We start from the raw sequence: 27,093 nt of genomic DNA, 5'->3' as shown, positions 1-27,093 counted from the left end.
AGTGCCGAGTGACGAGCAGCAACATTGCCATCTGAATACAAACACATGGTCACTTCCGCCCACATGTTGACAAAATATAACACCAGCACATACATAACTCTACTCTAGAGTTACTTCACTCATTTGAATACACTTTCAATTATAAATAATTCACTGTAATGTACTGACGCCAGTATATCAAGCTAAAGGTTAAACAGGTACACGTACGAGATAAATGCAACATGGAGGCTTTTAATTTGTAAGTGTGACACCGGAAGAAAATCAAAAGTTCGAGTTCATCTCCCGCTCTCCGAGAGGTAACGCTGTCACGTTACCATAGCAATGGACAGAAGCGAATGGGAGAAGTTACTCACCTGTTTTCAGGTAATGACGGCTTTATACCTGCATTAATTTGCAGTCAATGTTTCTTGCTAGTTCGGGCTGTTTAGTTGCTTTTCTTAAGTCTGGAAGACGGCTGCTAACAGTAGCTAGAGTTATCATTGTTAGCATCGGCGTAGCTACGAGCAGTCGCTAGCCAGTAGTGGACAAGTTGCCGTTACTGTGGCTTCAGTTACCATGACTCTCCTCTCTTCTGTAGGCATCTGCACGTGGTTACTTGGTGAGAAATGACGTCCGTCGTGCGCGAGAAGACTTTGAGGACGTCGTGAGAGAGATTGATGGTGGCTTGATCCATTTAGAGTGGAGGGAGGTGGTTATCCCCATTCCCCACTTCACAGACACTGTAAGCAACTGGCACTTTTATGATATAAAGAGTGTGATTAGCAGAAAGTGTGATGTGATTTTATTCAGCTTCTCTGTGCTTTTCTCATGCTCTTGCTCACGCATCACCAGGACGGACCGCTTCTTCAACCCAGCAGTCCTGACAGTAATCCTTCACATCCAGGTCTAGATCTCTGTGCCAGTCCCAACAACCCATTAGCAGCAACAGCACCCTCATCAGAGGAGAGAGAAGATCATCATGCCCAGCTAGAGAAGACCGAGGCAGAGAGAGATGATTTGCAAACCAAAAGACAGGCTCCTCTTTCTCAGGACTGTGTCCCCAGCAGCAATGCTAGATGGGACAGTCCTGAGAAAGAAAGTGGTGTGGGGGTCAAAGATGGAGAAATGGTGCAGAGCACAGGAGACTCCACCACCGTCTGGAGCAGTTTGGAACTGGACATGAATGATGGTCACTCGCACCAAGGTGAGAGTTGTGCGTGTGATGGTCGTGTTCCCACCTTATTTTTGTTTTTGTGAAATGAGATGACCCTAACCCTCATATTGGAGCAGCTGGAAACAGCAAGTGTTTGGCATTTTTCCTTGATCAATGACTTGAATTATGAATCCATTATCAAATTACTGTTAATTGAATACTTGATGTTTGAATTAATTGTTGAAGCACCAATGAAGCAGGGGGTTGACATTATGATGATTAGTCTTATTTATTTAAGACAGTGACCCATGTCATAAGATTTTCAAGAAAACTGTTAAAATGGGAGAAATAGCATGGTGCACCAATACTTTATCTCACCACATTTGGAAAAAGAAAAGAAAATTAAATCAGTATTGACACTGCAGGATATAGGTTAAATATTACTTTTTTTGTAAAATATGTGGTTGCAAACAGATTTGTCTCCTGCCCTAATCAGTCTTTTTCAATTTGCCATCCCCCTTCAGGTTCCAGGCAGTACTGCTTGGCCCAGGAGGTGCCCTGTACCCCAGAGGCCCTGCGTCTCCATAGAAACACACTGACTATGGAGCTGGTCTGGCTCCAACAGGCCATTGACAGCAGGAAAAAGGTGCAACACAGATTTAGTGTTTTTCTACTTTTATTTAGCAGTTGCAGTCTCCTGTTGTCTGACTAAACTTATTTAGTTACCTCAAAAATAAGTCAGTACAGTGGGTTCAAGAAGCACCAGTTCGCCTCAAAAATTTTAAGTGTCTATACCTGAATAATAGCTGTAGTATACTGTATATGCAGCCTCAGTACAATAAACACATAGACTGAAGCCATGTGCATTATTCAGCCTGTTTTCCCACAGTCTGAACTGTGTATTCAGTGCATACAGCTGTAATGCTGTTTCTTAGCATGTCGCCCTCAGACTGTATAGCCATCGAACCCTTTCATTTATCTTTAACAATATGAATGTCCTTGTGAATCCTGCATCAATGCTTCCATGAATCACCCTGCAGCTCCAGAGGGCATAAAGGCACCAAGATGTTGAGTAATGTGCACATAGAAGGCATATGACAATAATAGTTTCTACACTTATCCAAAACTTGTATAGGTTTGTTTTCATGGGCTGGGAGTTAGCTTACCCAATCGTTCAAGACACAACTTTTAATTATTGTTTTCTTATTTCCTCTCCTCTATAGTACTTGTCACTGAAGGACAGGCTGAGCATGTCCTGACAGCAGAAGTAATCTGAACTGGACTTGATAATGTGAGACTGAAGGCTCGGCTGCAGTCAACTGAACCCACTCAAGTGGCATCTGTTTAAGCTGTTGTTTTATACATATAAAAATACAAACTAAATGAATTGCCCTCATTGGTATTTATCCTGTGGTTGACCTATATATTGTGAATGTTGTGTGAAAAAATGAATAAATTATATTTTTCTATATTTTTATTTGTGCTTTTGTTGTTGCCGCTGCTGTGGCCACCACCACAACTAAGTCCAATTCAAAGTCAAAGCTAGCATTACTGCAAAGCATGAGAAATACACTAATATTGTAAATATAGCTGGCTAATGTTAGCTAGCTATCGCTAGCAAAATACTATCTGAGTGGAAATGTTAGTCGTATTGTGACAAACTTTTGATTTTAGCCAACAATAATTAATAATTCAAAGCAAAGGTTTTTCCTGACATTTGTTGTCTACTGTTAAGAGCGATGCAAGGCAGCAGCCTAGCTAAGTGTAAGCTAACTAAGGTTAGCCAGCTAGCTATACTTTAACTTCTGTGGCATGTCATTGGTTGCTTAACATTACCTGATAAAATAACTTGTATAATTTGTAAACAGCAAGCTAGTTAGCAACATGGAGCCAATGGTCCAAACAGAATGTCACTATAATACGTAAGTCACGTCACTGTTTTGGCCAAGATCAAGGATGATGCTCACTCATGGCTATGGAGCATTAGCAACAGGATGCTGACTGCAGTTTTCTAAACGGCCACGGGTTATTAATAACAAGGACTTCCTGGAAGTTCCACATAGTACCTTTAAAGTTGTGTTTTTTTTTTTATCTTTGTTTTATTTTAAATGTGTCACTTTTAAGAAGTTCTAATAGCAGTTCTGTCATTAGTTTGTTCTTGCACTTGCTTGGTAATGCTAATATTCGTTATGTGTATATATACATTTTTTTTTTTGGGGGGGGGGGGGTACAGACAACTGAGTGCAGAAATTATCTTATTGATTCAGCTTACAACACAGCGATCCACCCATTATCTCCTCCTCCGTCTGTCTCTTTTGTTGTGGTTGCTGCTGATGGTTTGTTTCACAAAGCCAGTCATTGCTGTCACGCTGCCATAGCAACCAGGAAATACTCACCACCGTCAGTGGAGTAGTGTGTGTGTGTGTTTTCGGGGGATAGAGAGAGCGAGACGTGGTGAGAGGGTGTCCAGATAGACCAGAACAACAGAAGGGACTCATTTTCACTTTTGCCTTCAATTCCACGATTTCCTTGCTTCATCTTCCACCAGGTTTGTGAGTGACTGAGCAGTTTCTGTCTGGATCAAACACCTTGTACTGTGTGTTTTTATGAATGTGTGGTTGTTGAACAAGTGTGATCCAAGGAATGAGAGTGTGCTTGGTGTATGGTCAGAAAAAGCAACTCAAGGTTTAGTGAGAGTGGACAGAATTATGGGCAGTCTTTGTAAATGTGTGTGTGCAGACTGTGACAGTTAACAGCTGGCTCGGAGATGGCTGCCAGCGCCGCAGCCACGAATCTCCTGCCTCTGGTGAAGAGCGTGGTGGTGTACAAGAATGGAGACCCCTTCTACAGTGGACGGAGGTTCGTGGTCAACCAGCGACAGGTGGCCACCATGGAGGCCTTTCTGACTGAAGTGACCCAGACCATTGGTGCTCCACTTGCCATCAGGACCCTGTACACCCCAAGGCAGGGCCATAGGGTCACAGACCTTGAGGGCCTGCAGACAGGAGCCCAGTATGTTGCCGCAGGCTTTGAAAGGTTCAAGAAACTGGAGTGAGTACAAATCCATATGCCATGCTGATTTTACAGATAAATCTAATGTCCAGTTGCTGTGTTTGGAAAAGTGTTGTTGGAAGGTTTTTCTTTGTCATTTCTGTTGTTTTCGTGTACAGTTACCTGAACACAGGAGTGAAAAAACATCCTGCCGCCCGTGAAGAAACCCAGGTAGGCTCTTATTTTGTCACGTGGACCGCTTGCTTATGAGGCCAGCAGCACACTCCACTACTCATTAATCCCAGTTTAACCAGGAGGAATGCACCACCAGGCTTCTTTGTAGCTGGTGTCGATCCAGTTGAACTCCTGCCAAATCCAACAGGGAAATGACAGCGGGATTCTCCATTACAGAGCTCATATTTGCCTAAAATTGTTATCACACATTCTTATGTTGGCATTAGCCGGATTAGATGCACTGTGTGTGTATGTGTGTGTGCACGTGTCACCCTTTGCACTTACCTTCCCATTGATGTCACTGGTTGTCATGAAAATTACCGGAAACAATGGGCTAATGATTGTGCTGTCTGTAGAGCAGTCACTGAGGCCTTGCAGGTGCCCTTTTAATGGTCTTGTGTGACATTAGTGTCAGTAATTACAGCTGTACATCGTCAGAGTGCAGAAATTCCTCGAGGTTCTGATCATTTTCATCCAGAAAATTCTCTGAATGAATATGAAGCCAACTTTGCACTCATCAGCTGCTGAATGGAAACTTTTCTGTTCATTGAAAGGCAGGCAGGGTAAGGTAATAATGATGGTACTAATATGCAGGCAGACGCTGTCTTAACGTTGCACACAAAATTGATTTCACACACAAGTACACACACAGAGCCACTCATGCTGACAAGCGCTCGCTTTGTATCCCGACCAGCTGGCAGGGGTGACCGCTCGGCTTTTCAGAGCGTGCTCTCAGTCTTAAGCCATCAGCGCTACTTTTCTGAAAAACATAAAAAGGAGTGGAGAGTAATTGTGTGTGCCTTGGGTGTCTGCCATTTGGAAAGCTGAGTCTTTGGTGTTAAAGTCTCACATGCCGGTGTTGTGGTTGCTGTGGAGCAGTGCAGGACGTGTGTCCGTGTGTGAGTTGTGTTTGATCCCGCTGGTGGAACAAAGAGTTATGCTACCACACAGTGTTATCGGGGCTATGTGCATGTCTGGGCAGGCCTAATACCCATATTCACCGCCCCAAGCCTCCTGTAAATGCATTAAATGTCTGCCACTCGAAAGTAAAAACAATAAAGGAAGATTATCAATGTCTGGTTTGTCCTGAATTGATTGATTTAGACCAGTTACGTCATCAGAGAGACGCACATTTTCTCCAGATCTCACTGATATGGGACGGCATGGGTAGCAGCTTTGAGAGTAGTTCTCAGATCAGACAGGGCGTGCGAATGTGCCACCGGAGAAGTGCTGGAGTGACGTTAGTTTCCATGGCTGCAGCACTTGAGCTGGCATGAGCGGAATAGTTAGTCGGTCATTACACTTTTAAACTAACTGATTTTGCTTGATGGACGTGCACTTTCATTGATGTACAGGACACGGGTGACGTGAAACTGATGGGAGAGTTTTCAATATTGCTGAGAAAATGACAACATTATGATGTGTCGCAGGGCCATGAATCTGATTTTCTAAATGTCTTCTGCAGGCCAAAGTCACCCAGAGGCCAAATGTCTCAGCCAAATGGAGGAAGTTCATACCTGTGCCCTGCATTTTACAGTGAGTTGGACTATGTGCAAACACACACAGAATTATCCTTAGTACATTTAGATACATTTTTCAAATGTGCTTTTAAAAAAAAATGCATTTCAGAGCTCAGAGTTCAGCCAAATGTAATGCGAGGCTTCAGCAGAGAGAGAGGTTCAGGGTTCAGTCTGTGAATTCTGCTGACTTTGGTGATCCCCCTGACTTTTTTCTGTAGCACCACCAGAAGAACATTCACATCAACATATTAGATCGATTGGTACAGATTTTGGTGCAGACAGTCATGGTTCCCAGAGGATGAATCCAAATGATTTTGGTCGTTCCTTGCCTCTCCCTCTGGTGTCACCATGAGGTTTGTGGTTTTGAGTGAAAAGTCTCAGCAGCTACTGGATGGTAAATTTGGTATCTACATCCGTGGCCTCCTCAGGATGAATTAATATAACTTTGATGAATGGCTGACTTCTCATCTAGTGCAACAACATCAGATCAAAGTTTTCATTTGTTCAAGATTTGGTTTATGACTCAACACTGTACCTGCAAAACTAAAGACATTCCCATCAGCCTCTGTCATTCATGTTTTGTGCTAATTAGCAAATGTTTAGCTCAAAGCACTGCTGTGCCTAACTACAGCCTTGTAGAGCCTGCACAGGTTTTGTTCCCCATCTCTTAGCGAGTCACATTTGGTGTTGTACCCAAATTTCATAACTTAGTTGTCCATGGAAATTGCATGCACACACATTTCTAGAATACTTGGCAGGTGTAACTGTCTATCCATCACATGTGAGATTAGCTGTGGACAGATACAAACACAGACATGTGGACACACACGTGGCCAAACACGTGGCCAAACAATGATCCCCTCCAGGTTCACGCCTGGTGTGGATAATAACCATTTCAGTGTGCATGTGGTCATGTATTATTTCAGAGTTTAAAAGTATTTTAAAAATGTGAACCTATCCTCTTCGTTTAGTGTTTTCCGTAATGGAGATCTCCTTTGTGCACCATTTCGGTTCATCATTCCTCGGAGCATGCGGCAGGACCTGGAGCAGATCCTGAGCCTGGTCACAGAGAAGGTCAGCTTACGAACCGGAGCTGTGCGCAGGTCAGTGACACCGACAGAGAGTCACATACACTCTGTGGAATACAAACAGAGAGAGAAATCCAGCAAATACAGTGTGATCTAACCCTGATGCTTCATCAGGTTGTGCTCTCTGGAAGGAGTGACTGTGTCCTCAGCTGTGGAGCTGGAGACCGGCCACTACTATGTTGCCGTGGGAACTGAGAGGTTCAAGAAACTTCCATATGTGGAGCTGTTGGTTTCAAAAGCCACAGAGAGGTATTGTTATGCAAGTTAATCTGCGAGTGTGTACAAAGATGCAGCTGCGCTGGCTGTTGATTGTCAGACATCAGATGTCTCATCATCAGATGAACAAAACGCTTCTGTGCACTTTTATCTCTCACTTTCTTTACATTCCAGTGGTTTTGTTTTTGTTTTTTTTTTTTGTAGATATTATCCAGGAAAGAGAAGGCTGTTAAGGAGAAATGAGGTACCTTCAGTTAATAGTGTAATTTACTTAACGTCATGTCGCATGCCATTTGCAACATGTCAGGTCTAAGTGAGTCTTGCATGTGTCTTGTGTTTCTCTTAGACCGGGAAAGCAGGAAGCGGCCCAGAGGACCAGTACAGTGACTCAGCTCTCCTCGACTCCCCTGACGTGAGTAAAAAACAATCCTCCACTGCCTTTTATTCACACTGCAAGAGCTGTGTTGGGACTCTTACGAATTTCAGTCAGATGGTCGGAGGGTGAAGTCGACAGGAGATGAAGCTGCAGCTCCAGCAGCCACACATCCGAGGAGCAGGAGAGACAGAGCTGACGAGACCTCCGCTTTCTTCGCCAGGCCGGTGAAGATCCGCAACAGTAGACGACAGCCAAGGCCACCGCTCAGCAATGGATCTGGTTAGGGTCCCTCTCATTTCAAATCTACCTTCCTTGAATTCACACTGAGTATAGTTAATTTGGTGTTAGTCATTATAGCAGCAGCAGGTTTTTTTGATTCCTGTTTATCTCAGTTCAGCCCAGCGTGTTTAAAAGAGCAGCACGGAAGAGAAGGGAGGAGGTGCGAGGAGCCGAGGAGGTGCTCGAGGATGAAAACACGGCTACAGAGCTTCCTGTTGACCAGGTTAGCTTTACAGTCCAATCCAATCAATGTGCACAGCAGAGGTACTGTAAATCTAAATCTCTACATTTTCTTTCTGAAGAGAGTGGCAGAGATAGTGGAGGACGAGGAACTGAACAACCAAAATGATCCACATACACACAACACACAGCAGGTAGGCACAAATCAACGTTTCTTTTGAATGTTTCACGTGAATCTGCTGGTTTCTTATCTTACATTCACTCACTCTCATGTACAGTGTCAGGCAATTTTTCTACATAACGGACAGACATTGAGGGTATAATTTAGAAAATGATAGATTCCAGAAGATGAAAGATGAAAGAAGAAAAAAGGAAAAAGAAAAACGGGGACCAGTTCATATTTTAACAACAGACCCAAATCAGTCCAGAATGTTTTTCTGTACATTTCTGTGTCTCATACATAAATATCCAGTGTATTTTCCCTATTTGTGTATTCCTGCCACAAACACACATATGATACTGTGTTCTGCATTGTTTCCTCAAGAGCCATAATATAAAGAGCGAGCAGCACAATGAGAGAGAAAACCTACACAAGCATAATGGAAAGCAGGTACTGTACATGTGAGTGGGTGGTCACATTTACATAATCATAACACGTGTCCTAATTAGAGGGTTTACTTTTTGTGTATTAATGGGTTCAGAGTGTATTATTTTTGTCCTGTAAACGGCGCCTCCATCTGAGCAGGGTGGTGCAAAAGAGACAGAAAATTCTGCTAAGACTGAGGAGTCTGCTGCTGAAATACTGGTACGGTACACACATCTACACACAGCTGCTTAGAACATTTTGTAACAGCTCACATTCAAATGTAGTCAGCAATCAATGCGTCTCTTATTTCAAAAGGAGCCTGAGCTGAATCAGACCTCCTCAAAGTCACGGCCTTCGTCATCCACCTCTCCGGGAAAGAAAAGCGAAGAAAAGGTAAGTTTACCCACTTCACACTCTTATTGGCATCACCGTAACTAGACCCAATGAAAATGTGTGCTTGATTGCCTTTTCTTTTACACTTTTTTATTCAATTGCTTTAACAGGAGAGTCCACAGGACGCCCCGTCACTTACAGTATGACAGAACCATCATCAGGAGGATTTTGCATCATCGTAACAGCTTGACTACAGTCCAGCGATTGCTCCTCATGGCTACATGAATGTTTGATTAAACTGGAAGTACTTTCACTGTGGTGATTAGCCAAGTGACAAAATTCATTTGTGTTGGAAGAGTCAAACATGTGAACAGCCTCAAATAAAATAAGAACAAACAGTACAGGAGATGTACACAATATCAATCTATAAGCATTATAAGCTTCCTAAAAGGTAGTGTTTGTTGTATTGGACATTGGTTTATGACACTGTGTCCACCTTAAATTCTGATACAGACATTGTGTAGATGTTAAATGATGCAATTTATTCCAAATGCGATATGTACATAAACATATTTTGGGACATTTTAGGCCTGAATGTATTTTGATTTGCAGAAATCAGTGGTGGAAATCATAACATGAAAAGTCGTGTTTTGCCAACAATTTATTAGTACAACATCAGCCACATCAAAAGCTGAATAGATGCAAAAAAAAAAAAAGTCATCTGTACAGTGTTGCGTGTCAATTAAATACTGTGAGAATAAAAACATACACGTATTACTTTGCACATTAGTGTTATTTCTGAAATACCAAGCAGGGGATGAGGAGAAAACAAGTATGAAAAGCAGCTTTATGCTGGAGCTAAACAGCAGTTTGTTCTCGCCAGTGTCCTCATGCCCAAACACACACCACAGCGGACAGAAGGCAGCCGCAGTAAAATGCCCCCGTTAAACCAGGAGGTTAGATCTAATTGGTCCATTTGAAACCCCAGCCGTATTTGTATGTGGTCTCTAAAGCATTTATGCAGATCCCAGTCACATGCCGGGGCCGCAGAGTGCTTACAAGTAAAAGTTAACAACCGCCAACTTCTATACAAGCGCCATAAATCTGGTCCGGCCTAGAGGTGGACCCTGTATGAACCCAGTTCCCCTTCAACTTGGTGTAAGGGTTTCTGGACAGGTCTTTTGAAGCCCCAGCTGAGTTCATTTAGGCACAATTCTCCCACCAGAGTTGGTGCTGTAAGGAGGGGCTGTCTGAATCTAAATTGCCCCCACTAGTCCTCCTCCAACTTTGCATTGGCCTTTTTTTCATTCCCTGCTGAGGAATCACTTGAAGGTGTAGGAGAATTCACTCTAATCCTGATCTCTGCTAGTGCACGGCTCGCGTCATATTCTGCTTCCCAGTGTCTTTGTCATCAATGGAGCTTATAACACACAGAGTGATGCCAGCCATGGTGAGGAACATTCCCACGACAGCCTCTGCGGAGAGTGAGCCGTGTGGGGGAGGATATGAAAGAAAATGAAAGTTAAAAAAAGCACATCTTAAAAAAGAGAACACAACCAGTGCAGTATTTTTCAAGGAGAGGAAACAGGCACAGAAGGGAATTAACAGCTCAATAATAAACTAGCATAATTGATATGCCAGTAAAGTGATGCCTTGCTTATGCAACAGTACTGAATTGGTCCCTGAAATCTCTGAATATGTTCCAGTGGCTGAACGTTTGATGCTAAAGCTTGTAGCAGGCATGGGAGGATAAGAAAACGTCATGTCACAATTATACTATCCAATTCATAATATAATCCCTATTCTCATCAAAATGCTTAAAACTCTTAAAATGGCACAAAAACATACTGGAATCACCTTCCCTTACATTTTGTTAAGAAACTAAATATTTAAGATTGACCGCATCTTTTTTAGTGAAATGCAAACAAGCTGGATGGTGGTCACAGTGATGGGGGTACAGATTGTAAGTGTTGGTCTGCGGGGCAGACGCCTTCCTCCAGTAGGTTCTGCAGGTGGGCAACTCATCTGCCTGTCGTTCTTAAGTTTGTCATCCATAGGATTTCTGCACATATGATTTCACTTATTTTTGTGGGGAATACAATGGGCAAGCTGAGCCTTCAGTCGTGGTGACGGGATTAGTTTATTTTGGAATGAGTGAAAAGATGTGGGCTCCCCCGTGGCACTTCAAAATACTGTAAATCAGGAAATCAATACAGGATTGCACGCTAGTTAGCTAGACAGTTCTTTCAAGTCACTCATGTGAGGATATTCAGGATTATCCAGATTCACAATTATCCCATGATGGAAACTCACCACGATCAATTTATCCCGAGTGTTTTTAATCGCAATCAGTGCTAAAATCTTTGTCCCATCCCTTGCTTGTAGCATCTCAGCATCCTAGGTTTCTCCTAGTGGGTATTGATATCTTGTGCTGTGTGGCAGCCCCAGTGTATGAGTAGCACTAAAATGGATCACTTACGTTTGCCTCCAAACTCTTCACCCAGTAACTTGCCAGTGAGCAGAGTGCAAAGGAAGGTGAGCGAGTTGGTGACAGGAACAGCGAGCGATAACTCTGTATGAGAGAAGTGGAGAAAACTGGGTTGAATATTGTGCTACCAAATTAACATGCAAACCTGTGTGTGTCCTGCTCCGCACAGATGATGCAAACCTGTGTACAAAATGGAAATTTACCTGAAGAGTATGTTGTGTCCTTGATGAAAACTAATGATTCGCTCATAAAAAATTCCAGATCATGCATACCAGCGACTTGCGTTTTAAATAGATATACACTTTTTGTCAGATGTCATCCAAAAAAACTGTTGGTGTGGTCATTTTTAAATGTTTACAAAACAAAAAGCAGCAGATGAGTTCTTCACAATTAAATTAAATTACATTTTTTGCAAATTTCTGTTTGGAGATGAATAAAGTATCTATCTATCTATCTAAAGCTGCACACGGTCCCACAAGCAGGGCCACAATTAGTCAATCGCCAGAAAATGTATTGCAACTATTTGGATAACTGATTGATGAGTCATTTTTCAAGCTCAAATGCCAAATATTTTCATGCTACAGACCCTCAAATGTGAGGATTTGCTGCTTTTCTTTATCTTACATTATAGTACATTGAATAGGGTCAGTTGCACTTGAATATTTAACCTCTCCTGACATGTATGTACATTACTCTCTTTACTTTTACTTGGCATTTGACATTTTGACATGTCATGGTAGGAAAAGCACAAATGTTAATTATATAACGAGTGAAGGCTGAATTCCATTCAGTTGCTTCAGTGTCTGGGTCCTGGTATTGTGCATGCTGGCTCAGTGTCACACTGCCATGCCTCATTGTGACACTTGAAAACAACAGAGATGATTTTGGCATGTCTGCTGTGAAGACACCTGTGTTCTTCTTTTATAGTAACAGCTGAACCCACTCTCCCCTTGTAGAAGCTACCATCAGAGAGTGATGATGTTGATTTTGAAGTGTGTGTCTCACCTGTGGTGGAAAGTGTATAATAGTAGACCAAGGAGCCACTCTGGTTCAGAAGAAATGGGACCAGGTACTGGGCAGTAATACAAGGAGGACGGTGCAGTTAATATCAAATAAAAGTAATATTTTCAAACACCCCCACTGGCGAACAAGAACGGATCTCTGGCTTTACCTTGAGGTTCAGGAAAAGAAACTTGACCTCAGCCAGGAGCTGTGAGACTCTGCTGGTCTTGGTCACGTTTTCTATCCCCTCTGTGCCTCTCTTCAGGAGAGGGTTGGTGCAGCCCCACAGCACCGACACCAGCAGGAGACTCATCAGCTCCACTACAACACAGGGCAGTCACACACAATCACCCTCTCACTTCATATACAACTCTCAAACCTTCTACCAGTATTGTTTTGAGATGTGTCTGTTTAACAATGAACAAGCAATCCGGTAAAAACAGGACAGAACGTGAAATAGTGCCGTTAACACCGGAGCTATGGTTATCGTATTTGGCTAGCTAACTTCCTTAGCATTAGCTCTAACATGTTTGCTATGTTTAGGTTAGTCCTGCGTCATTCATTCTAACGAGGAAGCAGCTACTTGGGATATATATTCGACATCAAAATACAAAAGCAGTCCTGAAAATATTGGCAAATTTCATGATTTGAGAGGACAAATTAGCTTGGTAGCCACTCACCTACGGTCACCATCGTAATGTAAACACTGTGTAAGTAGGTAAGTCGCATTCAAGACTGTTCTTTGCTTCAGTTTTTAGTCAACATAATCTAACGGAATAGATTGATAAAAGTTTCATACCTATATATTCGACAAATTTATCTAAGGACTTAAAATGAATTAAAATCAAATCCATGAATGGAACGATTTCATGGCGGCGGAACACTTTGCAAACATTTCTTGTCTTGAATGCAGCTTCGGGTTTTTTTTTTCCCCAATATTTTTGTACCAAAAGGCACCAGTTGGGGGCGGAATAACTTGTTCAACAATAACTCAACAGCACCATATTTAGGATTATGCAACATTCACCTTCTTGTGTTTTCTTTACTTTTTTCTTTCTTTGAGGTTTCATATGATTGTAAACTTCCCATCCAGTTTCATATCAATTTGTCCTCCATACAAAATGACACTTCAGTTTAACAAACAGGTCAGCCACAGTTAGAAATATTAAATTTATTTTCCATCTCATTTCATTTAAAGAACAACAAACAATACAAATACAGGGAGCAATGAAAATAAAGTGCTAAATCCTTTGGTATCAAACTAAAAAGGATTCACATCAGCGTGTCTGGACACCCAGATGTCTCACAAGATATCTCTGTGGACTCTTCATTATACAGGGTAAAAAAATACACTGACATTTTATATACTTTTTCAACAAATGCTAATCAGAGAATCTGTGATCAGAAAACAACGACAGTATAATTGAAGGTTAACCAGGTAAGGCTAAATCTGTTTAATCTGCACAATTAACATATTTTCCTCAAACATAGCTTCTTTTATTCTGTCCTTGTCTTCTCTGAACTTTATTCTAATTCTACATTTACTCATAAACCTATGTGGCCCTCTTTAATACAGAAATGTACACAATTAAGAGCAATGTTGTCCAGCGATTACAGTCTTTAGTACACATTTTCTTCATTGTATTGGTAGTGATGGGAAAAGCACAAAGAGTGAGAAACGCATGGCATCTATACTCTGAACACTGACTGTCGCCAAGCAGCAATTCCTCACAAGTAAGTCTCAGCTTCCTGTCACGCCACATCCTTCATGTAATCTGTTGTGTCTGTTTTATGGCAGAATTTTGTTCATGATGTTTATTTTTGCACATCAATAGGACATCTTGTTATCCATGTAGTGGCCATCAACACCAACGTCACAGATTGAGTTTCCACAGGATTCAGTCAGCACACAGTACGCGGTCACAGATGAAGACAACACATCAGTTGATGTCTGTTGTGAGACGGGACCACACAGTCTTGTTGCTATGTGTTTCCTAATGATGGAGCATCGTGTATGGTGACTGCAGTGGATCCGCTGGTGGTGCTTGACTGCTCTATGTGGTTTTCCTCCACGCTGTTCAGCTCCACCCTCGGCAGCCGGAAGCCGTTCTCCGGGGGTGGGTTTGAATTGCCGATGCTGCCAGACACAGAGGTAACTCCCATGGTGCTCAGCGGCATGCTGCTCTGAACTGTCGATTGTGACATCTTCTGACGAGGTTTGGAGCCACCGCTGGCCCCCAGGACTCTGGATACATGTGTCCGCCTGGCAACAATTAAACCATGACATTAAGCAAGACCCTCACGTCACTCACATACCGTGTAAGAGGCTAATATTTAGCAAAATAATGTGATTTTCAAATACTGTTTCTCCATAAGGTGTGCTCAGCAGTTACATAGAAATATGGCAGATAGTCCCTCAAGTAGACTAATTTTGCTAGTAAGCTAATTACTTTAACCAGCGAAGGTATCAGACAAAGTAGTCATTAAAAAAATGACAAAAAGGACGGAGAAAAGAAAAAGTAGACAAATAAGACAGAAAATTATGTGTATTTTATGTCAAAGCTGTGAATAAATAAATAAATTATACTTTACTACAAAAATCTCTCCTTTTTATCTTATGTACCCCTAAAATGTAGCAACGTCAACATATGACTTCTCATCAAGAGCAGTTTACCCAAAGTTACCCAAAACTGATATAAACTTGTGTAGGAGACATGTTTTCAATTCTCTCCTCTATCTTGTTCATTATCATGTGTTCCCTCAGATTTATGCTACGACCCTTGGGGGGGTTCCCGACCCTCAGGTTGGCAGTGGCGAAAGCAGCTTGACTCAAACGCTGTAATTAATATACCACTTTATACTTCTACTTCAGGGGGAAATATGTAAATATTGTGTAATACTGGTTAGTTTTACCTCTAAAAATGATTCAGATGTCAATCTAAAAAGGGAATGTACAACTTGTCCTCTTACTAATACCATCGAGTGGACACATGAGCTGACATGTTGCTGTGAGTAGGCGTCTCTCTAAAGACTCACAAGCTAAAAAGGTCGTGAACTGTAAGAATATGTCAACATGCATGATTGTTTTTATTTACATCATTTCACAGTTGGAGCCTGATTAAAAGGTTAAAAGCAGCAGCAAGTGGCCAGCCTTCCATGTTATATGTTAACATGAAGTACATAAAAATAGCATGACTGTTTTTTCTAAGGTTTTTCCAAAAGGCAGTTGGACTTGTTTGAGGTTCTAGAAGACGTTTCGCCTCTAATCCAAAAGGCTTATTCTGTTCTATCTGACTGGGGGGAAGTCTCTGGTATTACACCTTCTTCTAGAACCTCAAACAAGTCAAGTTGCCTTTTGGATTAACTTAGAAGTACCGTGACCTGGATGAATGAGAATCTCCACAGACAGCGTGATTGTTTGTTTCATTGCTCCTTCACTATGCAGAAATTCAAACCGACATGCAGGTCAAACAGGAATGTGACCCCACCTGTTGTACGTCTTCAGGATGATCAGCAGAATGGCAAGAATGATTATAAGACCTATGACGATGACAGCGATCATCGCCCCAGAACCTGAGAGACACAAGGACAGATGATTGCTGTTGTTTTCAGTCATGCATGCATGTTGCATGTTACACATTTTACACATTTTACACATTTCCTCTCCTCCATGCCGTGCAACTTATTTTGTACATCCTGCAGAAGTAGTGTATAGTAGCTTAGCAACAGCAGCTCTCCATACAGAACATGGCAAATATTTCTATTAAATGCATGCGTGACACTCCCACAAACCAGCAAGAATAGGCTGCATGAAACAATAGTGTGTTATTTATGAGGCCTGGCTTATTATGTAATATATTTTTCAGTCTCTGCCATAGGGGACACTCCAAGATCTGATGTGTCCACAACAAAGACCTCACTCACAAGGGCGGGTTTTTATCGATTTCTAATTGAAGAGGACAGGGAGGACAAAAAACAAACATGAACACAATGCAAACACACACACACACACACACACACACACACACGCACACGCTCTTACTTTGGATGAGTATTTGTTCTTTGGACTTTGTAACGGCGGTTGTGTTTGAAGGTACTGTAGTGTTGGTCACAGGTGAGACAGTTGAGGCTTGCATCTTCAGCAATAACCTGCACAAACAAACAAACAAACAAAAATAGCTTCAGTTAGCCGAAACCACGATTCAACAGAGCTGTATTCATGTGCGGGAAGTATTTTTCAAGCACAAAAGAGTTTTTATGTGACAGTCACACTACAGGTTAAGCAAGCAGTCAAGGAAGTGATGAAGAAATAATCTGAGATTTAAAGACTAAAACAACTAAAACAGTAGAAAGGTGACACTGCAGAGAGCCACTCCCTCCATAGGCTGTATAAAACATGAACGTAGTCTCCGTGATGTCACCCACAGCTTTCTGAAGAGCCATTGTGAAGCTCAGTGTCAGCTGCCCCAGCTGTTGCCATTTTGGCAGTGCCTGACGCCACCAAAACTCCCAGCTAATCCAGAAAATGGGCAAAGAGGTGGAGCGTGGGTGGAGCTGAGTCAGGCAGAATGAAGCGTGGTTGCTGAAACCTAGCAGCTAGCTGTCACTCAAAGCAGCCATGTCCAAAATTATGCAGAATTGTAAGCCTTAATATAATTAAAACGCGAGAGTTATATAAAAATGTACCCCTTGTTGAGCTGTGCAGTCGTTATGAATGAAGAAATTAGCTATAGAGACCAAAACTATGTTTCAGGCTGTAAACATGTTTATTACTGCTGTAAAACTGGGCATTTTAATATGGGGGTCTCTTTGGATTTATTATCTTTAGGAGCCAGCCTCACAGGGCCATTCGAAGACCTGCAGTTTTTTGGCACTTCCGCGTTGGCTTCATTTTTCAGAACTGGAGGCTGGTGCTTGAGGTGGCACCAGAGAATTAATGTTTTATAGAAACCACAGGAATGAGGATGAGTATAAAGCTCTAATTAGTGATCACATTACTACCACATGGCTGCCATGCTGTCAAGGTTTTAGCTATCATTAGGAGCATTTTTCTGTCCAGTTCATTCTGTGCGCATCTGAAAGTCAAAGCAGAACATGTGCTAATGCCCACATCTCTCATCGCTATAAAGCGACAACCTCTCCCTGTACGACTGACCTAAAACTGATTGGAAAGACGTGTCTGAACAACTTTCTGTTGGCTCTTTATCAGCCGGATGTCATGTCGGCAAAAGCTTTACTAAAACATTTGTTGTTTTAGATTCAAGGCAGAACAGACCAGTAAACAATGTGCAGACATCGAAGTATGTTACAATGCTGCATTGCCAATTACAGTTCTTATTTTGGGGCATTGAACATGAATTCACTGCTTGTTTCCCCCCAACTCCTACACACACTTACACACCCTATCAAATTGTCTTATTTCTGAAGGCTTGGTAGAATTAGTTGAGTAAATGATGTCCCATGTTCCAGCGGCATTTAAGTAGTAATTACTTTGGTTGCCAAAGGGCCGAAATTATTTTCTGATGTAGGTTAAAAAGTAAGACTGGGGACATTTATCATCGTCAACAAATAAAAACAATTAAAAACACATCAGTAAGGCAAATGTCTGAATTTGAGGACATGTTCTTTCAGCACCATGACCATGAATTTTGAGTCAATACCACATACATACTAATACACACATACACACGCATACAAATATCCTCATGATCATCAAATGCAAATAAATCCGCTGCTGAAAATAGTCCCCAATAAAAGGTGTTTTCATGTGTAACCCCGATGACTCTATGAAAAAAAAAATCTTCCCTGTGCTTCAGCCTCCTCAAAGAAAAATTACAGGTGCTATTAAATTCAGCCATACTGTGACAATGATCCCTGTAATGGAACTTAATTTCATCACGTCAACAATGCATATTCTCAGGTGTTCTGCAGCTTCAGGCGCACTATCAGGGCAGCTTCATTATGGCTTTATCTTGATCTGATCTGCTGTGTTGGCATTGTTATGCATCGTGCAGAGATCCTCCGTCATTTAGGAGGATCCCTGATACCGTTCAGGAAACAATTCACACACGGCTGGAGGTCAGGGCTGTCCCTGCAACTGATACTTCCCCCGAGTCAAGATGATACGCCTTGGCATGCTGGGAGATGGAAACTCATGCAAACTTCACATGAAATAACTCACCTGCAGTCACTTTGTTTTTAAGTTCCGTAAGAAAAAAAGAATGAATCATGATTACATGCAGGCTTACTGCAGTATTTTCTTCTTCTTTCTTGCCTTTGTTTTAGAAATATCACGTCAGTTTCCACTAGAGCTGTACAAACGTCATCATGGGAGTTCCTCATCCTCTTTCCACGTAGTGACACAAAGAGTAGATAATGAGTCATTTAAGTGTGACTCAGAGATGTGGTCATTAATTAGAAAAGCTTCTGTCTCATGATCAGGTTTAATGACATCACCTGATTTGTTGCTCTAGAATACAACAGAATATTGGATTCTAACCAAAAGCGTCTCTCTTTGTCATTCATTTTGTGCTTATTCACTTTTATTTTTATCCCCATTGATCAGCTTCATGACCAGTCTTAAAGCCATGCAGTGTGTTAACATATTATTTAAGCCATATTTTGGAATGAAAACTTTTCGATGACAGCAGACGGACGGAGAAAGAGGCATCGCATGAAAACACAACAAAGACGTGAGCCAGAGTGACGTTGCAGCGCGTCTGCAGGGAGTGAAGCGCCGCAGCACAATCAGAACAGGTGCTTCAAGCGGACCGAATTTGCATCAGCTATAAAAAGCTGGAAACCCTGGCACAAGGAACAGACACACACACACACACACACCACCCATCCCTCGCTTCTCTAGGTTAGACTGACTGCTCCGCTGATCACATTCAAACTCCAAAGCCAGTATGCAAAACCTTCTATAGCATCTCTGCCTGTGAAGGTACCGCTCAACCTCACTGAGGTTAGAAACCCCCACTTAATGAGAGGTGTGCTGAGAGACATTAGACTGCTGTCGCTCTCTAAACCACTAACCAAAGGCACCACGGTATTAATAAAAAAAAAAAAAAGAAGTGGCAGAGATACAGTAGAGCTGCTCACAAGGCCGGATAAAAGATTGCATGCTGTTACATCAGGTGCAGGTGTACTGGTGCTGCTACAAAGAACCTGTTATTATAAATGAAAAGGTGGGAGTTCAGTGGCTTTCTGAAAAACACCTGGCTGCTGAACGCTGCCCGACACACTCTCCTCTCTCCTTCACACACGTTTACAGCAGCCTCAGTAACATCTGCCACGAACACCATTACTGTCCCTGTTCAAGAAAGAGCTTGACACTTTGGAAAACACAATTATTCACTTTCTTTCTGACCCACACTCAAGCTACAGCTAGCAGCCAGTTAGCTTAGCTTAACCTCATGACTGGAAACAGAGGGAAACAGCTAGCCTGGCTCTATCCAAAGATAACAAAATCAGCATAGTATAAAAATGTCAATTTGGTGTTTTTATTGAGTATTTCTGAATATAACTTGTTAAATTGTGCTAGTAGGCAGATTTTGTTACCTTTGGACTCTACTTTGGACTTGTTTCCCCTTGTTTCCAGTTTGAGGCTAAGCTAAGCTAACTGACTACTTGTTCCTCCCAAAATGTTCAGCTATTCTTCTTTCCTTTGTCCACATTTTATAATGAAGACTAATAACTTTAGCTCACAGAAGTTAAGCAATTATTATGACATGTGGATACTGTGTTTCAGCCTGTAATTTATAGACGAATACAGTGGCTTGTGTACACAGCTTTAACCATTAATGGAGCATAAAAGTTCACATGTCACCTCTGAGCTGTGCATATGCTGAAACCATTGTGAAAGGAATATTTACAGCCCCGTACATGTGACACTCATCCCATGTGGAATCTAAATGAGATCGATTTACAGAGACAGGAGCACAACCTTTGCCTGCTTAGGGTTCAGATGTGCAGAAAATATTCCACAAACTAGGATTCTGATTCCTTCTCACTGAGACAAAAAACCAAATCTGAATTTTAATTACAGTCCGACAGCAGATTCTTGAAGCTAGCGCTCGATGCCAGTGTGTACTGTGTGTCTTATCCAGTTTCCTGCTCAACAGCAAACATTACACAACCAACCCTCCCAGTGTTGACATACAGCATAGAGATTAGGAATGACATATCTCATTGCTGTTTGCAGAGGTGACAGCCTCTGAGAAGTGGCTAACTAATCATATGCTGTATAATGTTGGCAGCATCACTGCTTTGGCAACATTGGTGGAGATACAGTATGCAGCTGAGGTTGGCAACATTATGTAACTCTAGTCAATTTTAATTATATTATTAATTTAATTATTTGTAGCCACCACTGTAGCTGTAGTAAATGTACAGTAAATATGATTATGTAAAGACTGAGGCTTAACAGGCCAAATGTAGCATTAAAACATAAAATCAAAACACAAAAATGGATGTTTGCATAGTACAGAACAGAGATACATTTAGATCAAGCAGGTTTTGAATAAGGTATAATAAGAAAAAAAAGTTCATGTCTGAGGTCTTACCTCAGGTAACAAGCTGTTTTTTATACTGCTACAGGTGCTTTTTTTTTATAATTATAGCAGCTAAAAACAGTAAAAACAGTACTTGATCATCTTGACACACAAGAGGGAAGTTCATTTGCTATTTTATGATTATGATGTTTGATGATCATATATGATTGTACTAAAAGTGCCAAACCTTTGGTGATGTATTACAAGATGACAGAACAAAGCTACACTATCACCTAAGGCCAGCTGGAAACCAGCCTTTAAAGGGCAGTTCTGATTGGGTCAATCAAGCTAATTTGATCTTGACTTGACTTGTTCTGTCTGCTGTGCAGCTCAAGAAGAGACGACGGCGGGATTGTGGTGAGCGAAAGCAGCACAGCAGAAAGAAATTACCTGTCAGCATCAAACTGCTGCCATTGCACACAGTTACTATAACTAAAAAATTAAATTAAAACTAAATGTTAATTCATCTGTTGACTAACCCACTCTTGTTAGAATACTAGCTGCCTTTTAATGGCACAGTACATACAGAGCTGTATTAGCATTGCCAACTGCAGCCCTGGCATATGCCAGTGTTTCGTCTTAATGGGTGGGTGGGTCAGTTCCCACACAGCGGGGTGTGTCAGCAGAATTGGGTAATCTATCAGATCGGGAGAGCTTTCAGCTAAGAAAACACCCACGGTTAACACACCTCATAGTCCAACATGCAACTACCCCTGCCACACGTCACCATCCTACAGCCAGTTCATACTTCACGACTTCAACCAGACTGCTGGAACATAAACCACTTGTGCTTGGCACTGCCTACATAGTATGTACTGTAATCGCCCTAACCAGTGCACATTGCCAAAAGTGTACATGAAAGTAAGATAATTAATACATGCTGAAAAGATGTTCCTTTTAAGCATGTAGTAAAAAGAGTATTGGCACACTTCACTGGCTAAGTACATCCAACTTTTCCTCTGCATTCAACACCCTGCTAGATGTTAGAGGAGGAGAGTTCATCCATCTATATCTATATGAAAGGGAAAATCGTTTTGCTCCGCATTAATACGACTGGAAAACTGTGACAGATGATTTGAAATGATCGCTGCCAATTGATTTTGTTCTTCACATTCATTCAGGTTTCAAATTCTGCTAAATCTCATTTGCACAACCATCCAATAAAAGAATGTTTGGATGCACTGACCACGCGGCACATGATCACCTCAGCTGCTACACAGCTACGGTACCGATCCATCAGTATAATCAGCTCAGTTAGCCAAAAATTGGACATACGATTAGCAATAAATACGCATTTTTTTTTAAGTAAGCACATTTTGTTTTATGCCTTTTTTTCACCAGCCAAAATTAGCACCCCAACTAATATCACAGTTAACGTGAGTTATGGATGCACCTTGCCAACCAAACAAGTTAGCTAGCGCTAGCTGATAACTTAGTGTCAGTCAGATCGACCGCTTGCTCCTCCCCCGCTCCACCCTCTTGTCCAAATATGGTCAAAAACCAAGATGGCGACAACCAAAATACCACACTCAAGGCTTCAGAACGGTAGTCCACAAACCAATGGGTCACGTCAGGCCGGCTCCCTCCACTTCTTATTATACAGGCTATGATTTGGACCCATTTTTTCCTGCGATATAACGGTCACCAATCACTGGCAGGCTTCAAGATATTATCAATATGCAGACTAGAACAATACTTTTGATGTTTTCAGGCAAAGGAATTTGTAACCACGACTAATCAGGTCACTTTGTTCTGCCGTCAGCATCTACTTCCTCATCAGTCTTCTCCTTTCTGTGATAGCAGTTTGTTTGTTGTTCCACAAATTGCAGCTATCCGCTATCACTGCGGACTCAATATCCTTTCTTTCAGCCTCGGTAAACAAAGCATTTAGTGGTCTGCTCAGAGAGCGGACTCTCGACGCAGAACAGGAACAATTCAGCTTCCTCTTTTTTTATACGCTGAAAAGCCAGACGAAGCTGTTGACCGCCTCGACCGCCTCCCCTCTGCACATGTTAGTCCGCATGTTGGCTATAACACGGGCTCCTGCACACACGTTCATAAACGCACACTCAAAGTGCGACCTTCATCGAATGATGGTCGGAGTCAATATTTGAGCAGTCAATTTGAAGCAGGTTAATAAGACTCGGGTGGAGCTATTAGTTCAGCCCTGGAAGAACAAGCATCCAGTCACAGCAGAGAGGTCGTCTGTACCACGTCAGACCTAAATTTTCCATACTATTTGTTTTCCAGGGGTCGCACTAAAGAGGGATTCAGCTATGACTTTCATCAACCTCCATCAGTCACTGACGGATTTGCAACCGCTCTGACAGGTCTTTGGCTCAGTGTTCAGCGGCCTGTTATTGACATAAATGATGAAGTGACATCAGAGATTTAAAAAGCAGCTAATTAAAAAAGTATGCGGTGCAGTAAAGAGGTAATATATCATGGTTGTTTTTCAGCTCATAGTGTGAGAGTGAGCTTTGACAGCAGAACTGTTAAGTCATCTGGCTTTATCAATAAACTGGAAGTGTAGTGGTGAAAGTGCTGGCTGAAAAAAGTGTACATTTCAGTGGGCAGCTGTCATCTGTGTACCAAACTGGGTTAGAAAAAGTAGGATTTTTAGGATTTTTAATGCAGAGCACACAAAAGCCGGAAGAAGAAAACTACTTTGTCATTGAGGACACAAGTTTGCACAACAGCTTCGTAGCTTACAGTGTATTGTTCACGCAGCTGCGAAAAGCATGACGAATGGATATTTATAGACAGGCAGACGAACACGAAACAACAAACAAGCCCTCATCCATGTCACTGTTTTTTTAAAAGGGCTTTGATTGATCCAGTCATCGTCTCAACTGGAGTTCGAAGCAGACTGAAGAGTCTGTTCAGGCATGAAGGACTGGAATAAAGGGTTCACTGATATTTGTGGCAGTTAAATCATGTGAAAATTAGAATTTGACAGCTGCTGTAAGCAGGAATGTTAAAATATCAAACGGTGACACACTGCAACAAGTTTTCCAGCATTATTTACTGTGATCAGACGCTGTTTTACTTTAAACCACATCAGTCAAGGGCATCTACGTGAGACTACCACTGACAGCTATTATTACCATTGTGTCATTAGGACAAGCCTGAACTATAATGGTTTTTGCAAGGTATTTATAGGCTTACTGATTAATCTTCACTAATATAGATATCACCGTGAGAGAAACCTGCTGAAATTGTCTGGGTTTTAATTTTCCAGTCGGGATGTTCTGATTTCCCACGAGCATTATAATCCAATAATAGGACTAATACTTTAAATACCACGTTAAATGACTGGCATCGTGTGAGTCACAATAAAGTCATCTAGCAGAGCTGGGTTTCCTTTTGACTCGCCCTTCTCATTTAAAATCTCCATTTGACGATAAAGATTTCTTTTAAAAACTACCAGGTAAGAGGCGCAGATCGAACTTTGCCTGCTGGTATGCACAGCATGCTGTCTGAAGGCTGGATAATAAAGCATATTTTCAAACAATGCTTATCAGGGCTGAACACGATAACAAAAGAAAGCACATACAATGGCACGGTGCTTATTGTCTGCAGAGCCAGCCAAGATAACTTTCCTTTTCATGTGAAAATCGTCAGTTCGGGTCGTGCTGATCCAGTTGCAGCTTCATTATTATTATAACTGCATTCATACATTCAGAATTGAAGTGGGTGGATATTATATTGTGGGACATGGACAGTGGGACTAGCCTGTAGATTGTATTTTACACCGTGACATGCTTCTATGTTTTTATAACCCAGATTCTAGATGCTGTGTAAAATGTAAATAAAATGAGCACATATTTACAAAAATCAATGAAGTTAATGAAGTAAAACATTAAATATATTGTCTTTGTACTGTTTTCTATTGAGTATATGTCAGAAAGGATTAGTAAATCATCACATTCTGTTTTACGTATGTTTTACACATTGTCTCAACTAAACTAGAATCAAGGTTTTAGGCTCTTTTGGAGGTTAAATTTGTCTTTTTTCTTTTAACTCTTGTTTCTGTACGTCAAAATAAATCACTAAATAAATCTTATACCTATGAATTTACCACAACATTTGAGTTAGTGATCCCAGCTCTAAATTTAGCCTAATTTTAAGTCAAGCTGGTTAGGTGCAGCTGGTATGCAGTCATTAAGTTGGTAATGGCTGTAGCCTGATTTTATGAGTAAAGAGAACAGGTTCTGTTATTGGAACTACACAGATAACCGCCCTGTTCAAATAGCTATAAATTATTGTTCATGAAAAGCAAAGCTACAAATCCGAAATGCCACTTACACTGTGTGAAAACTGACACTGGTGAGCTCTGAATTAGTGCAGCACTTCTGCACAAACAGCAGTCATATTTTCCTACAACGCAGTGGCAGCTGATGAGACGATAAGTGGAGCTGTTCCATCAAACACTCACTTATCAATGAGATATGCAGCAGGCAGATAGTGCTGGGGGCTGAAACCGACTCTTCCTCACTCACACAGACTAAATCTTTGTCGTTCCACTGGTTCGAACAGCAACCGTGGATTTCTAAATCTGAGAGCTCTTTGGAATGTGAGCTATTCCCTTTCACCTGCGGTCCCGCCATGATGTCTGGGAGAACCCCTGTTCTCTCTCACACATACGCACACACACACACACACACACACACATACACACACACACACACACACACACAGAAGAGACTGATGTATCCAACTCGCTGAAATTTCTCTAAACCACAACACAAAGTCTGGCGAGAAGCGGGAATCAAAAAGCAGCCATCAGTCTTGTGGTCTTACCTAACGGTCTCCTCTTTGATTTCAGCCCCAGCCTTCTCCAGATGGGAGCCTGAGCAGCTCGGAGCCCCCTCCCTCAGCTGACTGAGGGGGGCATAGTCCACTGGCGGACTGACAGCCACAGCAGGTCTGGGAATGTGAGCTGCTCCCAGAGAGGAATACAAGTCCCAGGTGCTGCTAGAGTGACAGTCCCACAGGTGCAAACAGCCGGGACGCGCACAAAGAAAGGACAAAAGAGTTTAAAAACAAGCAGAGATGCCTCTGTGTGTGTGGTTTCTGTGGGAATCTGAGTGTTTACGTGGAGAGGAGGAGGTCCCACGCTTGCTCACTTGCTGCTCCTGAGCTGCTCCTCACTGAAGGTAATAATCTCAGGCAGCTGGTTTTTCAGGTCCTTCCGCCTGGCCTTTAGGCGTGCCACGGCCGATGATCAAAAAGGGAGGCTCGTCTCCAGACCGACTGCCTCTCAAAAGTCAGACCGGCTGCATCTCACAGCTGCAGAGGGTGGGATTCTGTGCACCTTGTCACAGAAGATGAAAATAACTCAAAAATCTCATATATTAAAGCCCAGTGTGCATTCCATGCTAGTGGGTGCGTGCACCTGTGCATGCTTACACTGAATACATGTATGCTGAGAAACTGTGTGTGCCCTTTTTTTTGTCAGATCATTACCTTTTATTTGTGGGGAATAATAGCACGCCGTGTGTGTGCATCTTTTGTGCGAGTGTGTAGACAACGTGTGTGGTTTCAAAGCTATCACAAAGCCATTCATCTCTGCACGCACATGCTTTATGTATGTAGTTGAAAATTAACTGTGAATTGCAATTCTTGTCCAAAGGCTGCTGGGTGTGTTTATAGAAAAGAGACAGTATTTTCTTTGCTTGCTGTACAATGAGCTCCATTCAAACCTTTGTGTGAGTTGTTGACTGAGTGGGTTTTGCTGCCAATAATTTGCCCACCGTCCCATCTGTCCGACTATCTCACCGCGGCACACAAGCCCCTGTGACAACCCCGTCGTGGTAGTCTCCTCCCAGGCAGTGCCAACATGTCGTCAGGACGGCGCCTCACGTTACCTCCGGGGGATAGGTGGTGCCCACGACTATAAAGCAAGTCAGTGTTGTGCCTTTTGTGAGAAAGTGTAACTAAACTTCATTTGGGCAGACACACATTGTTCTGCTTCTCCCCGCGTTCGGCTGCGGTGGCAGACCGTTACATAAGTCAGAAAGCTGCAGCTCAAGTTTCACAGAGAAAAATGCGTCTCTCAAGGCAGCATCTCGGCATTGTGTCAGTACAAACGGGCCAAACACCTTGAGTGCGAG

General features: G+C 42.1%; 4 protein-coding genes across 5 annotated transcripts; 2 read left to right on the top strand and 2 right to left on the bottom strand.

The window, feature by feature from the left end:
• The first annotated feature begins 289 nt into the window (after positions 1-289).
• On the top strand, positions 290-2,543 carry iqcc (IQ motif containing C). Its single transcript, XM_041954587.1, has 5 exons — positions 290-363; positions 578-721; positions 832-1,183; positions 1,657-1,778; positions 2,356-2,543. Exons 1-5 carry the CDS (start codon positions 322-324, stop codon positions 2,389-2,391), a joined length of 696 nt encoding a protein of 231 aa, XP_041810521.1. The 5' UTR covers positions 290-321; the 3' UTR covers positions 2,392-2,543.
• A 1,031-nt stretch (positions 2,544-3,574) lies between these two features.
• dcdc2b (doublecortin domain containing 2B) lies at positions 3,575-9,774 on the top strand. The gene is made up of 15 exons (XM_041953684.1): positions 3,575-3,680; positions 3,872-4,183; positions 4,303-4,354; positions 5,823-5,893; positions 6,849-6,980; positions 7,080-7,214; positions 7,386-7,425; positions 7,528-7,593; positions 7,668-7,836; positions 7,950-8,059; positions 8,139-8,210; positions 8,561-8,626; positions 8,762-8,821; positions 8,918-8,995; positions 9,106-9,774. The coding sequence occupies exons 2-15, from the start codon at positions 3,900-3,902 to the stop codon at positions 9,139-9,141; spliced, it is 1,371 nt and encodes a 456-aa protein (XP_041809618.1). The 5' UTR covers positions 3,575-3,680; positions 3,872-3,899; the 3' UTR covers positions 9,142-9,774.
• On the bottom strand, positions 9,135-13,343 carry tmem234 (transmembrane protein 234). 2 transcript variants are annotated; one of them, XM_041953686.1, is made up of 5 exons: positions 13,225-13,343; positions 12,595-12,746; positions 12,429-12,495; positions 11,415-11,507; positions 9,135-10,410 (listed from the first exon to the last, which is right to left on the bottom strand). In XM_041953686.1, exons 1-5 carry the CDS (start codon positions 13,277-13,279, stop codon positions 10,301-10,303), a joined length of 477 nt encoding a protein of 158 aa, XP_041809620.1. In that variant the 5' UTR covers positions 13,280-13,343; the 3' UTR covers positions 9,135-10,300. The 2 variants fall into 2 exon arrangements, with proteins under 2 accessions (XP_041809620.1, XP_041809621.1); XM_041953687.1 differs by having other exon boundaries at positions 9,136-10,410; positions 13,106-13,246.
• Positions 13,344-13,576: 233 nt separating this feature from the next.
• LOC121618685 (non-compact myelin associated protein) lies at positions 13,577-26,118 on the bottom strand. The gene is made up of 4 exons (XM_041954235.1): positions 25,781-26,118; positions 16,468-16,574; positions 15,914-15,998; positions 13,577-14,688 (listed from the first exon to the last, which is right to left on the bottom strand). Exons 2-4 carry the CDS (start codon positions 16,559-16,561, stop codon positions 14,409-14,411), a joined length of 459 nt encoding a protein of 152 aa, XP_041810169.1. The 5' UTR covers positions 16,562-16,574; positions 25,781-26,118; the 3' UTR covers positions 13,577-14,408.
• Positions 26,119-27,093: the final 975 nt, after the last annotated feature.

Source organism: Chelmon rostratus, chromosome 15, assembly GCF_017976325.1.
Source record: "Chelmon rostratus isolate fCheRos1 chromosome 15, fCheRos1.pri, whole genome shotgun sequence".
NCBI lineage: Eukaryota > Metazoa > Chordata > Actinopteri > Chaetodontiformes > Chaetodontidae > Chelmon > Chelmon rostratus.
This window is presented reverse-complemented; position numbering and strand designations above follow the sequence as displayed.

Excerpts from the sequence above, each read along its gene's own strand:
- iqcc (XM_041954587.1), top strand. The coding sequence starts at position 322 with ATGGACAGAAGCGAATGGGAGAAGTTACTCACCTGTTTTCAG. Across the intron at positions 1,184-1,656 it reads TGATGGTCACTCGCACCAAG|GTTCCAGGCAGTACTGCTTG; the intron begins GTGAGAGTTGTG and ends ATCCCCCTTCAG. Across the intron at positions 1,779-2,355 it reads CCATTGACAGCAGGAAAAAG|TACTTGTCACTGAAGGACAG; the intron begins GTGCAACACAGA and ends TCTCCTCTATAG.
- dcdc2b (XM_041953684.1), top strand. The coding sequence starts at position 3,900 with ATGGCTGCCAGCGCCGCAGCCACGAATCTCCTGCCTCTGGTGAAGAGC. Across the intron at positions 4,355-5,822 it reads CCGCCCGTGAAGAAACCCAG|GCCAAAGTCACCCAGAGGCC; the intron begins GTAGGCTCTTAT and ends TGTCTTCTGCAG. Across the intron at positions 7,215-7,385 it reads GTTTCAAAAGCCACAGAGAG|ATATTATCCAGGAAAGAGAA; the intron begins GTATTGTTATGC and ends TTTTTTTTGTAG.
- LOC121618685 (XM_041954235.1), bottom strand. The coding sequence starts at position 16,561 with ATGCAAGCCTCAACTGTCTCACCTGTGACCAACACTACAGTACCTTCA. Across the intron at positions 15,999-16,467 it reads AGAACAAATACTCATCCAAA|GTTCTGGGGCGATGATCGCT; the intron begins GTAAGAGCGTGT and ends TGTGTCTCTCAG. Across the intron at positions 14,689-15,913 it reads ATCCTGAAGACGTACAACAG|GCGGACACATGTATCCAGAG; the intron begins GTGGGGTCACAT and ends AATTGTTGCCAG.
- tmem234 (XM_041953686.1), bottom strand. The coding sequence starts at position 13,279 with ATGGATTTGATTTTAATTCATTTTAAGTCCTTAGATAAATTTGTCGAA. Across the intron at positions 11,508-12,428 it reads TTATACACTTTCCACCACAG|AGTTATCGCTCGCTGTTCCT; the intron begins GTGAGACACACA and ends TCTCTCATACAG. Across the intron at positions 10,411-11,414 it reads TGAAGAGTTTGGAGGCAAAC|AGGCTGTCGTGGGAATGTTC; the intron begins GTAAGTGATCCA and ends CACTCTCCGCAG.